General features: G+C 39.4%; 2 protein-coding genes across 11 annotated transcripts in view; one reads left to right on the top strand and one right to left on the bottom strand.

Annotated features, from left to right (window-relative positions):
- The window catches only part of PACRG (parkin coregulated), a 656,455-nt gene that overhangs the window by 632,542 nt on the left and 8,257 nt on the right, over positions 1–15,656 (bottom strand). For 4 of the 8 annotated variants that reach the window (XM_054686976.2, XM_016956752.3, XM_054686978.2 and 1 more), the window contains exon 1: positions 3,479–3,924. In XM_054686976.2, coding sequence (XP_054542951.1) covers positions 3,479–3,634 — 156 coding nt within the window. In that variant the 5' untranslated portion in view covers positions 3,635–3,924. Of the gene's footprint in view, positions 1–3,478; positions 3,925–4,193; positions 4,361–4,567; positions 6,176–15,656 lie in introns of those variants that run through there. The other 4 variants (XM_054686982.1, XM_054686981.1, XM_054686980.1 and 1 more) reach the window with 4 other exon arrangements.
- Positions 3,968–15,656, top strand: part of PRKN (parkin RBR E3 ubiquitin protein ligase) — a 1,411,643-nt gene continuing 1,399,954 nt past the window's right edge. For 2 of the 3 annotated variants that reach the window (XM_054686972.2, XM_001153913.6), the window contains exon 1: positions 3,968–4,209. In XM_054686972.2, the coding sequence (XP_054542947.1) occupies positions 4,203–4,209 (7 nt within the window). In that variant the 5' untranslated portion in view covers positions 3,968–4,202. The remainder of the gene's footprint in view (positions 4,210–15,656) is intronic. The other variant, XM_054686973.2, reaches the window with a different exon arrangement.

The raw sequence follows: 15,656 nt of genomic DNA, 5'->3' as shown, positions 1-15,656 counted from the left end.
TCCATCTTAATTAAGCTATTGTTATTTGGTCAGTGTTACAGAAGCCAAATTAATATTTTAATATACAATTTATAAATATTGATGATTACCACTACATGTTAAATGAGCACATGATTGGTAAATATAAAACACACTATACATGTAAAGTATAGGTTGAACTATCCCTTATCTGAAATGCTTGGGACCAGAAGTGTTTTGGATTTGTTTTTGTTTTTTGTTCAAATTTGGAATACAGTCATCCCTCAGTCTCCATGAGGAATTGCTTCCAGGACCTCCTGCAGATACCAAAATCTGCAGATGCTCAAGTCCCTGATATAACATGGCATAGTATTTGTATGTAACCTACACATTTCTACCTATATACTTTAAATCATGTCTATATTACTTATAATATCTAAAACAATATAAATGCTCCATAAATAGCTGCTATGCTCTATTGTTTAGGGAATAATGACTAAAAAAAAACGTCTGTACATGTTCAATACAGATAAAATTTTTATCCCAAACATTTCAATCCAAGGTTAGTTGAATCCATGGAGGCAGAATCTGTACAAAGAGCTGACTATATCTGTATTATATACTGATGGTCACGCCAGTTCTGAAAATCTGAAATCCAAAATGCTCAAAAGAGTTTTCTTTGAGTGTAATGTCAACACTCAAAACGTTTTGTATTTTGGACCACTTCAGGTTTCAGACTTTTGGAATAGGAATACTCAACCTTTAATATTAAAAAAATTATTTATTCCATTCCCCTAAACTTTGAGCATAAAGCATCTATAGTCTTTTGAGAAGGAAAGCTGTAATAGAAAGCTTAGGCTGAACTCAACTTCTCTGTCACCATAATCCTGGGTCAATTTTCTAACTTGCTTCATGATAAGCTTGTGCAGCACAGAAAGTATCTGACAAGATAAAGACAACAAAATACTGGGTTACTAGTTTCTGGTCATGGGCTCCATCACACCCCAAACAAGACTTTTAAAGGAAAATGAACTATGAAATCTTCAAGTTGTGTATCTCATATCTCTTTATAGGCAAGCACTATAAAAATGTGAATTTGAATATTATTTCATTGCAGGGCTTTTGTGATGCTTGTTTTCTTATAGAATGCAACAAAAATTTCATGGAAAGAAAGTCTAGTTTCTATTGAAGAAAAATATTTGACATTGAGATTTTAAAAATTTTGCCATTTACATTTATCATTATTTTTTCAATAATCTTGCACTCTCATATCCAGATTGTTTAAATAAGCATTTCTGCTTGCACAGCCCATTTGATGAAACATATTTATGATCAAGTTTATGTACTTGTATCACTATCACACTCAAAGAAATATCAGGAGTCTCTGTATAACTCCTTATGATATATACAGTTCTTCATGTTTTAGGTGGAAGAGCATTGGAATGTTGACTTATCTAACTGGAAAAGTGGTTTGGAGGGTGTTGGCTCTTGGAGCATGAGGTTGCAATTAAGAAAAGCTGGAAATTGGCATACACATCCTGAATCAAAATACACCTTCAGAGAGAGATGAGGACATTTTCACCTTATAATGCTGAGAAGTCTATACTGCTAAAGATAAAAATGGTGAAATGTAAATATTGGTTATGAAATCGAAAATTTTTATTTCCTGTACCACTGAAGTTATTTTGTATAAACGGTATTGTCCAGCCTTCTTTTATCAAGATTTGAATGTTGTTATTTTGGTTTTCCTCGGAGTACTAAGGGCAGAGACTTTGCTTTGCTGATCCCAAATCCCCAGAACTGTGCTTAGCAAACACTGGGTATTAAAAAAAAAAAAAAAAGAGAGAGAGAGACAGTTGTTGACTGAATAAATAGATGAATGGATAAATAATGTTTGCATTTAAGAATTACGATTTCCAATGGCAAGAGAGGTATTGCTAGTACAAGATTTTCCTTTAGAACATAAAAAGAGAAGATAATGGATCTCAAATAAGTTGTTTATAAAGAAGCCTGTTTCATAATCAATGTTTTTTTTAAGTCATGTAGGCATACTTATTACATTTGGCAATACAGAAACATCAGATTTTGCAGAACTATCTCTTTAGGTGTAAGATTATATTAAAGAATTAATATGATACAAGAATTATGAATACAGGTTTAGGAAAAAACAGAAAAGAACCCCAACCAGTAAAAAAAAAATTAAAGTATAACATTAAAAAACATCAAAATTGTAAATGTTGTGTAGAAGAAAAACTAAATGATTAACCTGAATCGTTATGGTATTGCTGATAAATGCATCATCTTGACTCCTAGGAGAACCAATTTATGTGAAATTCCATGAAAAAGAATTAGTTACAACAAGCAGAATTTTAGTCCATTTCCAAGAATTTTAACTACTGTAAATCACCTGACACACTTCGCAATAATTAGGATATCGTTTTGCATAGCCACATGGGAACCTGGCCTAGAGGTCTATAGGTAATCTGTTTCATTCATGTATTTTAAGTATGTCGTTTAGGAATAAGTTATCAGGTTTGCAACCTATAAGCAAAGGAAATAATGTGACACTGGAAAACAACACTATTCATTTAACATAATGAATTGCCATGTAATAACTCAGATCTTCCCAGGGTGTAAATTACACAAATTTGAAAGCTGCATTTATTATTTAATGCCTCATTCCCAGACAGGTGCTTACTCAGTAGCAAAATCTGTCTTAGCATACCAAGTGTAAAGCTATTTAACAAATAGGAAGGTTTAAAATATATATACTATCATGCAGACAGCTAAAATATTTGTATATATTTTTAATCTTTTTTCTCTAATGATACTTAGAATATTTTATTTTTATTACTACAAATAATAGAGATGAAATATGAATTGTATTAGTAGCAGAGATATATGAGCTAAAGCTTGTATTGTTTAAAGCACATCATCTTAAAAGGCCTGTCAGGAAACAGTGTTCATATTAAGTTGGCTTTCAGTACTCTAAGAAGATGACATCATTTTGTAAGAGACAAGTGTTGTTAGAGCAAATGCTAGGATATTCTAAAATTTCCTAGGTTGAAGTGAAGAAATTTCTCATTATAGATTATTTCATGAGTTTATGTTCCCGGTTGTATATCAGCTCATGTTAAATTTTGCAAGAGTTTATGATTTCTAAGAACTCACCTTCTATAAGGCCCTTTGCTGAGTGGGGCTAGTTAGGAATTAGTAAGTAAAGGGGATCTTTTTTCCTCGTGTAAATAGCTTAAGAGTAATTTTGGGCGGTCCAGAAACCATAAGTTATCAGGAAGGTGCTTATAAATGGGCAGAGTACATCACTTGCCCAAGATTGTAACAACCTAGCCTGCCCCCCACACACTGTGGGGCACCGTTTGCTACTTGCCAAGTAACTGCCTTTTTTGGCAAAGACCACCCAGGACATGGGCTCAGAGTCCATCCTAGGGCTGGCCAACCTCTGTAAATCTCGTGTCCCCTGATTCAGAGCGAGTGCATTTAATTCAGGAAGATCACTTACGACTGAGTTTTTCATCATGGCTTTGACTGTGAAGCCCTCAGAAACCAGGGAGTGAGGCTGGTGCACCGGGAGCGGCTGTTGTGCCAGCAGCTTGGTCCTCTTCGGCATCTTGTCTGGGCATTTGTTTAAGCTCAGGGTCTCTTTTTCTGCCACCATCTTCCTAGAAAATGTCTTGTTCTCATAAAAAGTGTAGTAAAAGAATCAGTGGGCTTTACGGATGTGAGCAGGAGGTCTGGAAAAAAATATCAAAAGGCGCGATAATGGTAGAAATTCAACCCCTCGTAGTGCCCAGGTTGATCCAGATGTTTGGCAGCTCCTAGGTGAAGGGAGTTTAGGGGAGGGGAGGGGCGGGAAGAGGGCAGGACCGTGGCAAGAGCTGCAACAAGCTTCCAAAGGTAAGCCTCCCGGTTGCTAAGCGACTGGTCAACACGGCGGGCGCATAGTCCCGCCCCCCCGGTGACGTAAGATTCCTGGGCCTGAAGCCGGAAAGGGCGGCGGTCGGGGGCTGGGGGCAGGAGGCGTGAGGAGAAACTACGCGTTAGAACTACGACTCCCAGCAGGCCCTGGGCCGCGTACCCTCCGCGCGTGCGCATTCCTAGGGCCGGGCGCTGGGGCGGGGAGGCCTGGAGGATTAACCCAGGAGAGCCGCTGGTGGGAGGCGCGGCTGGCGCCGCTGCGCGCATAGGCCTGTTCCTGGCCCGCAGCCGCCACCTACCCAGTGACCATGATAGGTACGTGGGTACCTGCCAGGTACAGCCTCTCTGCGCCGCCCTGCGCCCCGGTATGGCGCCACGCCCCGCCTCGGCCGACCAGGACCCCCGGTGCCAACTGTCAATGACGGGGCCAAAGTGCCCGTGCCGTCCCCGGCCCGCGCCGCCGGGCTCCCCAGCTCAGCGACGCGGGTCCGGGGCCCCAGTGTGTGCGTTCGAAGCCCTCGCCCGCCCGCCCCTGCTCTGAGCGTTCTCATGAAGACCGCCTCGCCGGGGACGCCAGGCGGCCCCGCACCCCCGCTCCTCGTTCGCGGTCCCCCGGACCGTGTGGGGTCCCGAAGCCTTCGCCCCGCCGCCGCCCCTCACCTTCGCCCCTCACCTTCGCCCCTCACCTCACTGGCCGGTTGTGGTGCGGTTCAGGACCCATCGAGACCCACTCTCTGTGGGGCTCTTTCAGGAAACCGCAGCAAAGCATTAAACTCTAATGGAAGGCACCTGGTGAGGGTGGCTGGCTCCACAGAAACTCCTCCAGATAGATCTAAACTTGCTCCCTCGGATGTTTCCTTTTAAACTTCTCATTGGAGGGCTGAGATGAAAGAAACATTAAATAGTAGCCAAGATTAAATCTATTGCCTTTTGCAAAATAACCATTTTTTTTTTTTGTTAAAGAACGACCGAGGTGCAAGTTTGTGAACGAAACTTAGTGGCATCAGAGTTGTTCATGAACATTTGATGTGTAAGATGAGCAAAGCTCCTCTCTTCCAGGGTTGTTGAGCCAAAAGTTACTTTAGGGGCTATCCCTGAAAATTAATGGAAATGCACCGTATGTTTAAAAAACAGTGCTAGATGGGGTTTCATTATTGTGGAGGTTTCTCCAGGTTATGTTTGGAGGGTTTAGTGAGCTTGTTTATTCCTGAGGAGGGTCCTTTACAAAACACTTTTGATTGCAGTAAGTACGTTCGAAGTCAGATGTGGTCTGTCCAGAAGAAAGATGAGAGGTGGATTTATAAAATATGTGATCTTTATGCACTGAAAACACTTCTTACATCTGTTTATTTGTGAAGTTATTGTTAAAATGTAAACATTCTCCCCATCAGTGGGAGAATCAAGCCAGCTAACTGGCATTGTCTTTGTGGTAAAACAAGAATGTTATCCAACTTTTCTTCCCTTTCTAGCATGGTCTGACTTTTGGTGAATGACTTGAAAGTTAATCAAATTACGAAAAAAATATTTTTTATGAGTCTTCTTGAGCTCTTTTTAGGTGACATTTACGTAAGATTCACTTGCAAGCACAAGTTTGAACTGAATCAGAAAACCAAGTAGAAGAGATTTTCCAATATCTGTGCTGTCAGTCTACAGGAAGAAAATAGCCTATACCTTATTTTGAAGACAGTTAAATACATTTTATTTTAATTTAACTTAACCTAGTGCACAGATAATTTTAAGAGAAACAAATTTATTGTAAAGCTATATAAAGACAAGCACTTAAGATCTAAAGAACATTACTCAGTTATAAGTTATGACCTAATAAGTGATTATATAAATAACTTTATTAGGATGAAATATGTTTGGACAGTTCTGTTTAGTTTTATCTGGAATTCTTCCAATAAGGAAGAAATATCTTTGGAGTTGATGATTAAACAGTTATCAATTACTGGTAATGACATGGAGAATATAAGGTTGGTTTTTAAAAGTATTATTTCTCTCACTCCAGCCATGGTTTTACATAGTGCAAATAAGTGTGCAGTACAACATAAATGATTAAATCCATGCCTGCTTTCCCTAGGAAATGTGCCTTACATATAAGATCATGGACAATGTGCAATAAAATATTCAATTAGTTGCATTGCCTAATTCTGAAATTAGACACACGTCTTTTTTTTTTTTTTCCTCTTTTTGAGACAGGTTCTGTCTCTGTCACCCAGGCCGGAGTGCAGTGGCACCATCACAGCTCACTGCAGCCTCCAACTCCTGGGCTCAAGTGATCCTCCCATCCCAGCTTCCTGAGTAGCTGTGACTACAGGTGTGTGCCACCATGCCTGCCAATTTTTTGTTATAGTTTTTGTAGAGATGGAGTTTCATAATGTTGCCCAGGCTGGTCTCAAACTCCTGGGCTCAAGCAATCCTCCCGCATTCGCCTCTGAAAGTGCTGGGATTACAGGCATGAACCACCACGCCCAGCCTCATTAGCCACATTTCAGTAAACATCTGAATGGTCAGTTTGGGATTTGGGTGTGGTGAACAGTGCTAAAGGTAGGTGAAAGTGAAAACCATTAAAAGGAAGCCTTGGAGTGATGGGTTTTGTGTTTTTGTGACAAAAATTCAGAGCCAGGAAAGACATTATAGACTTTATCCAGTGATCACTAAAATGTAAATAGTATGTATCTGGGATTTTCTGTTAAAGGTAAGAGTGCTTCTCAAGGCTTGCTCCTTTCAGGCCTATGCTTTCTCTAACTATTACACTCACCTTGTTGCGGGATTCGGGAGTATGAGGGAGACCTCAGGTTGAAGCAGGAGAATCTTTATTGAGTGTACTCAGGCCCAGCTGACTCACATCCAAAAGACTGGGCCCAGAATAAAGACAGTACTTGACTTTTATACACACTTCACAAACGGAGGTGGGCTAGCTTGAAGCAAGCTTACAGTGGCGTGAAAGCAGGGATACAGAGGCAGGACAAAGACAGGATTGCAGATGACCATTGCCAAGCAACCCAGATGTTCGTTATCTAGGTTTGCCTGGGCACAGGCTTATCCTATAACCTTCTCTGTGGTGCCCAGGCAGCTGTAGTTCAGGCCTACTCAGGCTTCTTATGACCTTCGTTGTACTACTTAGATAAAACAGAATACTTGAAATCACTAGTTACAGAGAACAAGAGTCTATAAACTCATTCTGTAAAACAAAGGAAAATTTGTTTTTCTTCTCCCTGTGTTGAGGGAGTGCTGAGAGAGTCTCCAGAGCATATTAGATAATATTATCAAGACTTTTCCTGGGTCTAGGCTGTGCCTGTTGCTGCTTCTGGAACAAGTTAGCCTAAAACAGGAAAACTTATTTCTCTTTCTTTTTAATTTTATTGTTCCTTAATTTCCCGCCTCAACCTTACTGCGAATAATATTCTGCCACTTTATTTAAATCCTGGCTTACTTTAAGTAGAAACGTAAAGATGGGTTTCCTGGTAGAATAGGAGTAAACAGAACTGACTGTGACCTCACTGCTAATGACATGTACCTTCCTTTTACTTTCTCAAAACCGAAGATTCCCTTATTGGCATGAGGACTGTTTCAAAAGTACTTACATTTCCCACCTGCATTGTGATTGATGTGTTGAATGCCCTGACCCAGGCAGCTACAGAAACATAATTTAATTGAAGTCGGTTAAAAATTGTGCCTTTGTGGAAAGTGTGGAGAAGGACTTCAAGATGATATAAAGCAGAATAGAAAAGCTTAAAAGAATTCAATTTAGAAAAATGTAGTTTTTGATACCTCTATTAAAAATATATTTTGACTTTTTTAAAAATGAGCAATTCTTTGTGTTTAAAATGGAATGTTAGTGGGGATATTTGTGGTATGTTCTAAATGTTCTGTAGAACTGGATTTAGGTATTTGAGTAACAGCAGATATTAGAGTGCATGGTTATATATACAACAATGTTGTCAGTATTGAAATACACATTCAGTGTCTTAGACTTTTAAGAAGATTTTTGATTGACAAAAACCATTCATTGGAACATAGTCTCTTCTATACCTTGTTTCACTTAGCATCTCTTTGAGAATTTACATATCTGCGTGTCCAGATCCACTCCACAGCGATTCCTGCCTAGTCTTTTATAGGATACACTAATTATGAAAATATTTACCAATAAATAAGCACTCATTAGGTTTACAGACAACTGTTGTCAGAAGTGTTTGTGGCCATATCTTTTTACTTGCACATGTAAGCATAGATGTAAAATAAAAATCGTATGACAATTTGAGTTAAAGAGTTTGTAGATTTTACATTTTCCTAGGTATTTCAAAATTTTTCCAAAATAAGTTGCCCTATTTTACAAGCCTATCTAAAGCCTCCACTAATACAACATGGTAGTAAAGAGCTGCCCTGCCCCTCTGGGCTGAAAATTGCCAAAAGACGTCCTTCCCGAGACTGACTCAGCTTTCACTAGCAGAACGCCTCCTGGATTTCCGGTCCCCCACCTCTCTCTCACCCTAGGTGTAGCGCCTTTCAGTGTACAAGCTGCACAACTGTCCTTGGTGGCCCTGCCCTCCCTTTCAGTGTGTATAAGAGTGCCCATTTCCTCCCATGTGCCATCGAAGATTTTTTATTTTTGCCGTCTTGACAGATGAAAAACAGTATCTTTTAACTTTTCAAATTAATTTAGAAGAAAACTTCCCATTCTCATCTTACAGTGCGTTAGTTTTGCAAAAGCAGATCCAGTGATTCCAGCACCTGCTGTGTACCCTTAACTGCTCTAGGTGCCAGGGAAACGAGGGAGCACAACAGAAAAAGTCCCTTGCCATCAGGAATGTATATTCCGACTTCACCATTTGGCTACACATCTGCATATTTGTTTTCAAGCTTGTGTGCAGTGAATTTTAAAGTCTCAATTTATATTTCTAGTTGAATATACTGTGTACTGCTCTTTGCCCTGCCATTTTGATAAGTTGATGAAAACCAGCTCTATGCCTAAGTACCCCAAAGCTTCTGTTTATAATGAGGTAAAATTGTGTCAAAAATAGGCTCTACTAAAGTTTTGCATAGAAGATTTTATGTAATTATATAATAGTTCTTCCTTGGGTCCAAAGGCTCTAAAATGACCCCTTGCCCTTTACAATTTTGGCCCTATTTCTGAGGATGTTTTTGAAGTCTGCATTTTTTGAAACCTCATAGTTTCATTGCCTGAAAATGATACAGTGAAAGTACTTTGTATTAAGATATGTAAATCCATTCCTACCTCCAAAGTTTCTTTGAAAAATGCAAAAAAAAGAGTTCTTACTTTGAAATGCTTCATATTCATGAAAGCAGTTTTAATGCAAAATACTTTATTCTGTTAGCTATTAGTTCTTTGATCAATGAAAATTGTTTCTTACCTGCTGTTTCTGCAGCCTTTAATTGTAGCCCAGTGCTTATTCAATGTTTCTGTTTTAATTTGCATTTAATGAGCTCATTTTAAATGTTTCTTCGTAGTAATCTGAATGGTTTCTCTCCCTCAATTTTGTAATATTAAAGAGACTCATGTGACAATCGGCTGATTTATGTTGCAGCTCACCTCCCTGGCTTATTTACTTCATCCTGTAGGATAGAATCTTGGTTAAAAGGAATTACAGTAATAGGATTCTTTTCCCCCAGTGATTTCCTAATTACCTAGGACTCTTAACAGGTTAACTCAAATGTCCGTTTTTCACCAAATAGAAACCTTTTTTCCTTGAATGAATAGGTATTTATGATTATTATTTCAGTGTCATTTCTTTATACCATATGTATTAGATGGTGCTGGGTAGGGATGGGTACACATAGGTTGTATTTGTCTATATATTGCCTGTGGGGAAGGTACATAGAAATGACCATTTCTTCCCAATAAGTTTGTGGCCTAGTTGGGCTGATTAGGCTTATATTGGTGGTATAGATTGCACCTTCACCACCACAGAAGAAGAGTAATTAGAAAGATGTATGTACATATCAGCACACACATACATGCCTGCAACACGTGATTTTTCATGTTTCTTTTGTTCATTTGATTCTCATTGATCTGAATGCCCTTTCTTTCTGTTGAACATCTCAAAACTACTGTTCATCACTCAAGATCCAATTCCAATGGCACCAACTTTATGTGAAATTTTCCATGTCACCTCTTACCCTCTTTTTAGTGTGAGGCAATTAGCACCTCCTTTAGAGTCAGCCAACATTTTAGTAACTACCCTTCATCAGGTCCTTGTTCATAGTCTAGAAGGGGTACAGAAAAGTAAAGATTTACAAACGTGAAAGGTGGGTATCATAATATAGGTTTATACAAGGAAGTACTGGAAAACTCAGCCTATAGAGCTTGGAAGATCCAACTGTTTCCCAGTGGAGCCATTCCAGTTGTCCTGCAGGACAAGTAGGAGTTAACTAGGTGAAGGCGGCCTTCTAGACAGGCATGGAGGGGAGAGAAGAGAATAGAATGCAAGGTATCTGGTGAGGCTGCAGGCACACCAGATAAGCTTTGTCAAGGAGGTAGGTTTAAAGTTGGCGATAGGGAGGAGTCACTGAACCATTATCTACAAAAGAGCATTATGAACAGGTTGTATTTTAGAAAGATGTCTGTGGCAGTACTAGAAAGTTATGAAATAGAACATTGTAGAAAATAGTTACACTAGTGCCAGCAAGTCCAGATAAAGTGTTAATAGAGGACTTCTCATGACCTTCATTGTACTTCTTAGATAAAACAGAATACTTGAAATCACTAGTTACGGAGAACAAGCGTTTATAAACTCACTCCATAAAACAAAGGAAAGAAGTCCAGATAATGTGTTAATAGAGGACAGTCTTCGACTGAGAATGGCAGGGTAATTGTGCGGTAGGAGATGGCTTTTCTCAGGGTGTTGACATTGATTTGATATGTCATTACATCATCTCTGATTAAGGGCCATATTTCTTTTTTAAAAGTTCTTATTTTTGTAGAATAGATTAATGTCTCTTATTGACAGGTGTTTTATTTTATGTTACTAAAGCTTTAAGTGTATTTGTATTCCAAAAATAGTTTGTATCTCCTTCTTTGATATGTGGAACATGATGCTTAGGGTTCTATTTATAGTTTCTTCTCTGTGGAGAGAACAGTGTCATCAGAGCTGTGGATATCGTGTCACCCAGAATAGTGCAGAATAGTTTCTTCCTCTTAGATATCTGCGTGACTCATATACCTAGGCACATATTAAGACCATCTATGGACAGATGTGTGTATTTTTAAGAGTATTGATGGCTTCTTGATGATTCTCTCTAATTTACTTTTACTGTAAGACCTGAACAGAGGCCCCCATAAAGTTTCACATGAGAGCTCTTAACTTTGGAGGAGAGAATGTTCAATAGTTAGCAGCCTCACCCATTTTGCACATCTCTACTCCTACCCTCATCAAATGAGGGGGAAAATTGGTGATTAGGGAGTTAATATTGTTGTCCTGATTGAGACTTTTTATTATTTATTTACATAATTGTTGAATACGCCAGTTACTCCTATTGTGAGATATTTTTGGAGTTTCAGTGCATAAATAAGATCTTGTGATGAAGCCCTCTGTGACTGCGTAGTCATTTTTAAAGCTTATTGTACCTGCAGAGTAGATCCATTTTCCAGATCGTGAAATGATAGGAAGTAGACACCTGAAAATTGCTCGTATTAATAAAATGGAGAAATAGGAAGGAACATTTGTAATATCTGTGTTTCTGAGGTCAACCTTTAGTTTTTTGTTTTTTGTTTTTTGACATCTACCTGCACTCCCTCTTTTCTGTCCCCTCATTTTTTTTCTTACCCACATTCCTTGATTTTCTCAGAAGCTGGAATTTAATATTTCATTCTTCAGCTCACAGGAGCAGCTGTTGTCTGAACAACAGGTGAATTTCTTCCTTACTTGTTGCCACAGGGCTTGACTGTGGGTTGTAATGTTCCTGAGGGTTATCACAGGAGTGGCCTGACCAGAACAGACCAGGCTTCACCACAGCTCCTACTGGAGACATTCCCTAGATTGGGAATTGTCTGCAATGGAAATCTTTGTAGTCTCTGGCTCTGCATTTTCCTTCCAGGCAAATCCAGTCCTGATTACAATTTTTTTTTTCCATTGAAACAAAATTGAGGAATGATGAACTCTGGGCAGCTAGAGGATGGGGGCAAGTTAGGTTTGCTCCTTGGAGAATTAGACAGATTTAAGAATAATATTCCATGTGCCCTGGGTCTTCTTTCCACCCTTGAAATTCGACCTCCTTTCTCCTGAAAGTCCTTTATAGCTCTCTGGTGAGTTCCCAGAGTGTGAGAGGTACAGATTTAAGCACAAGTGAGGTCATGTTCTCTGAGGTGCTGCTTCTCTGGGCTCCTGACCACAGACAAATGTAGACTGCATGATCCAGTTGATATTCACCAAATTTGTATAATTACATGTGACAATATATAAAGACGTTTTTACATGAATATGTCTGAATTCATAGGATCAGATGGGAAGTATATGTGTTTTATTGGGCAGTCAATTTAGACATAATCATATGATACAGAGAGTGATATTTCGTAGAGCTCTGTTGTGGGCTTTCCACTCTTGTTCATTTAGGAATCTGTGAGATGCTCAACCTATGATTGGAATTGGAATTTCTTCCTTTTGTCCCTCTCTAGAGTTTTCTCCGTTATTCATTGTCCCTTTCTCGTGTGTGCGTGTGTGTGTATGTGTGTGTGGCATCTGCCGTGTCTCACTACATGCAGAGCTTCTGACATAGGTATTGACTTTTATATCATCTTGATTTCAAAGAAGTCACCAAATAATCTTATTCTCAGTGTCTTGAGTTTTATACCAAGTCTCTGTGCTTGTTTTTTATGTTCTGGCAATTTCTGGGCATTGTTGCCCATTTTAGAACTCTATTTTGTTTTGTGGGGGACAGTTCTGGAATAAATTTTTTTTTTTTGAGACGGAGTCTTGCTGTGTCGCCCAGGCTGGAGTGCAGTGCCGTGATCGCGGCTCACTGTAAGCTCCGCCTCCCAGGTTCACGCCATTCTCCTGCCTCAGACTCCCGAGTAGCTGGGACTACAGGCGCCTGCCACCATGCCCGGCTAATTTTTTTTGCATTTTTAGTATAGACGGGGTATCACCGTGTTAGGCAGGATGGTCTCGATCTCCTGACCTCGTGATCCACCTGTCTCGGCCTCCCAAAGTGCTGGGATTACAGGCGTGAGCCACCGCGCCTGGCCTCTGGAATAATTTTTAATGGAGATTCAACATCTAAGAAACTTTCATATTGGATCAAGACATAGTTGTCACAATTCTTTGTGTGTAAATTCATTAAAAGTCCCTTCTGGCTTTTGCAGCCAATTTAATCATTTTATGCTTAATAGAATGCAAGTTATACAGGTAAAGTCAGTCAGAGAGGGGATGGGGACGCTATTTGAGATGAAGTTCCTAGAAGTAATAAGATTTTTTTTGTCTTAAAACAGTGATGATAGGATGATTAAGTGATCTAAGATGGACAAATATGTGTGAGTTCTTAATAATTGGGAAAGATCTTTTTTAAAAAGTGTTAATGTGACCATTTAGTTACCATAACTGGAAACTAGATAGCATTAGGGGCCATTTGTATATGTAAAAATATCAGGAGGTATACCCGCAAATTATATCTTTGGGTTGTGGGATGTTTTCTTTTATTATGATTTCTGTGTTTTTCAGATCTTCAGCGTTAAGCGTATAATGTTTTGGAAATACTGGAAAGCAATGTGTTATAAACACAATCTTAAGGACAAATGCATCGTGGTAATACATTTAAAACGGATTCTACTTTTGTGTCAAATTATGTCAGATAAATTTTCAATGGTAGCATACTATGCTCATGTTCTGGTCATAAAAGTAGTGTTTTCAGGAAAACAAACCTTAGAACCATAATTTCACTTTCTTTAATATTATACACTATTGGGGCATGGCCAGATTACTGTATTAGTTTTTGTGTAGTTCCTGTTGTTGCTGTAACGAATTACCACAAGTTTAGTGACTTTTAAACACAAATTTATTTTCTTACAGTTCTGGAGGCCCAAAGTCCAAAATGACTATTTTTTTTTTTTTTTTTTTTTTGAGACAAGATCTCCCTCTGTCACTCAGACTGGAGTGCAGTGGCACAAACACAGCTCACTGCAACCTTGAATTCCTGGGCTCAACTTCCCGAATAGCTGGGACTATAGGTGCGTGCCAACCTGCCTGGCTAATTTTTTTATTTTTTATTTTTTGTAGAGACAGGATCTTGCTATGTTGCCCAGACTAGTCTTGAACTCTTGGGCTCAAGTCATCTTCCCACCTCAGTCTCCCAAAGTTGTCGGATTACAGGCGTGAGCCACTGTGCCCAGCCCCAAAGTGACTAAAAGGGACTAAAATCAAGGTGTTCGCTGGGCTAGCCCCTTCCATTGATAGAAGCTCCTGTGGAGACTCCTCTTTCACTTCTGGAGGCTGCTGGCATTCCTTGGCTCCTGGCCACATCACTCCAGTCTCTGCTGCTGTGGTCACATTGCCTTCTCCTTTACTGCCATCAAATCTTGCTCTGCCTTCCTCTTAAAAGAACACATGGGGTTACATTCAGGAGCCACCAGGATAGCCTCTTCGTCTCCAGATCCTTAATCACATCTGCAAAGTCCCTTTTGTCATATCGGGAAACAGTTGTAGGTTTCAGGGGCAAGGAGGCATTATTCAGCCACCACAGTTACCAGTAATGCTTCACCATTTGAACGTGTGGTTAGGTACTTCCTTATGAAGGAAGAATGACAGAGAGCTATGACTTGATTTTTGCCTATTGTGAGGTCACTTAAAGGTAATGCAGTAGTGTTACACATGAGTCTGTGTGTGTGTGTGTGTGTGTGCGCGCGCGCACGCGCGCGCAGGCGGGTAGGGTGTATGGACTAGTTGATGAAGCTAGCCAAGGACATAACTCACTTTTCAAGGTAGTTTTCTCAGGTGGCAAAAGAAGGTGTGAATATTCTCCTGGACTCCCATAGTGCATTGCAGCTGGGTAATTTGATATGTACCAGGTTGCTAATTTGTATCCTGTAGAGAAGGGGAAGTTTTGTTATGCTTTGGACAGGAGATACCACTTCACATAACAGATGATCAGGCAAAGTGGAAGCAAATAACCATTATGTGTATATTGCTTTCTGATTTGACAGTTCACTATGAGCGTTAGACACTTCATGCTCCCTGGAATAGTTTAACATTGTCCTGTCCTTTGTAAATAATAACTAATATGGGTTGGTTGAAAATTATACAGTTAGAATTTTCAACAAAAGAGCGAAATCTTGTAATTTCTCACAGATGTCAGCATAGAATTTGGTTTCTTGAGGCAGTTTTAACAGAAACATTTGGAAAATATTCCCTTATACATTGTTAGTACAGTTAGGAGAAACTCTAATATGGAATAAATTTTTTAAATAGATGAATGCAGAATTTGGTTTTTAAAGAAGAAAACATTTATTTTTTGCTGAAAAAAGAAAATGTTAAATTCGGCAAATATTTATTGACACCTTAAATTATAGGATTTATGATAGGCACTAGGCGTGCGTATCTAAATGAGGAAGTCACAGTTAGTGAAGATGCTGTGTACACATGGAAAGTAACCATTGACAATAATAGATGTTATCACGGAGGTACGCTTCATTGTGTGATAAAGCAGGGGAACCTTCAGCAGAGGTGGAATTTATTTGAGCTGGTTCTTAACAACAGACTGGACTCCTGAGCAGGCCAAGAAAGAAAGCGCGTTTGAAACAGAGAGGCTGG

This window comes from Pan troglodytes, chromosome 5 (assembly GCF_028858775.2).
Source record: "Pan troglodytes isolate AG18354 chromosome 5, NHGRI_mPanTro3-v2.0_pri, whole genome shotgun sequence".
Taxonomy (NCBI): Eukaryota; Metazoa; Chordata; class Mammalia; order Primates; family Hominidae; genus Pan; species Pan troglodytes.
This window is presented reverse-complemented; position numbering and strand designations above follow the sequence as displayed.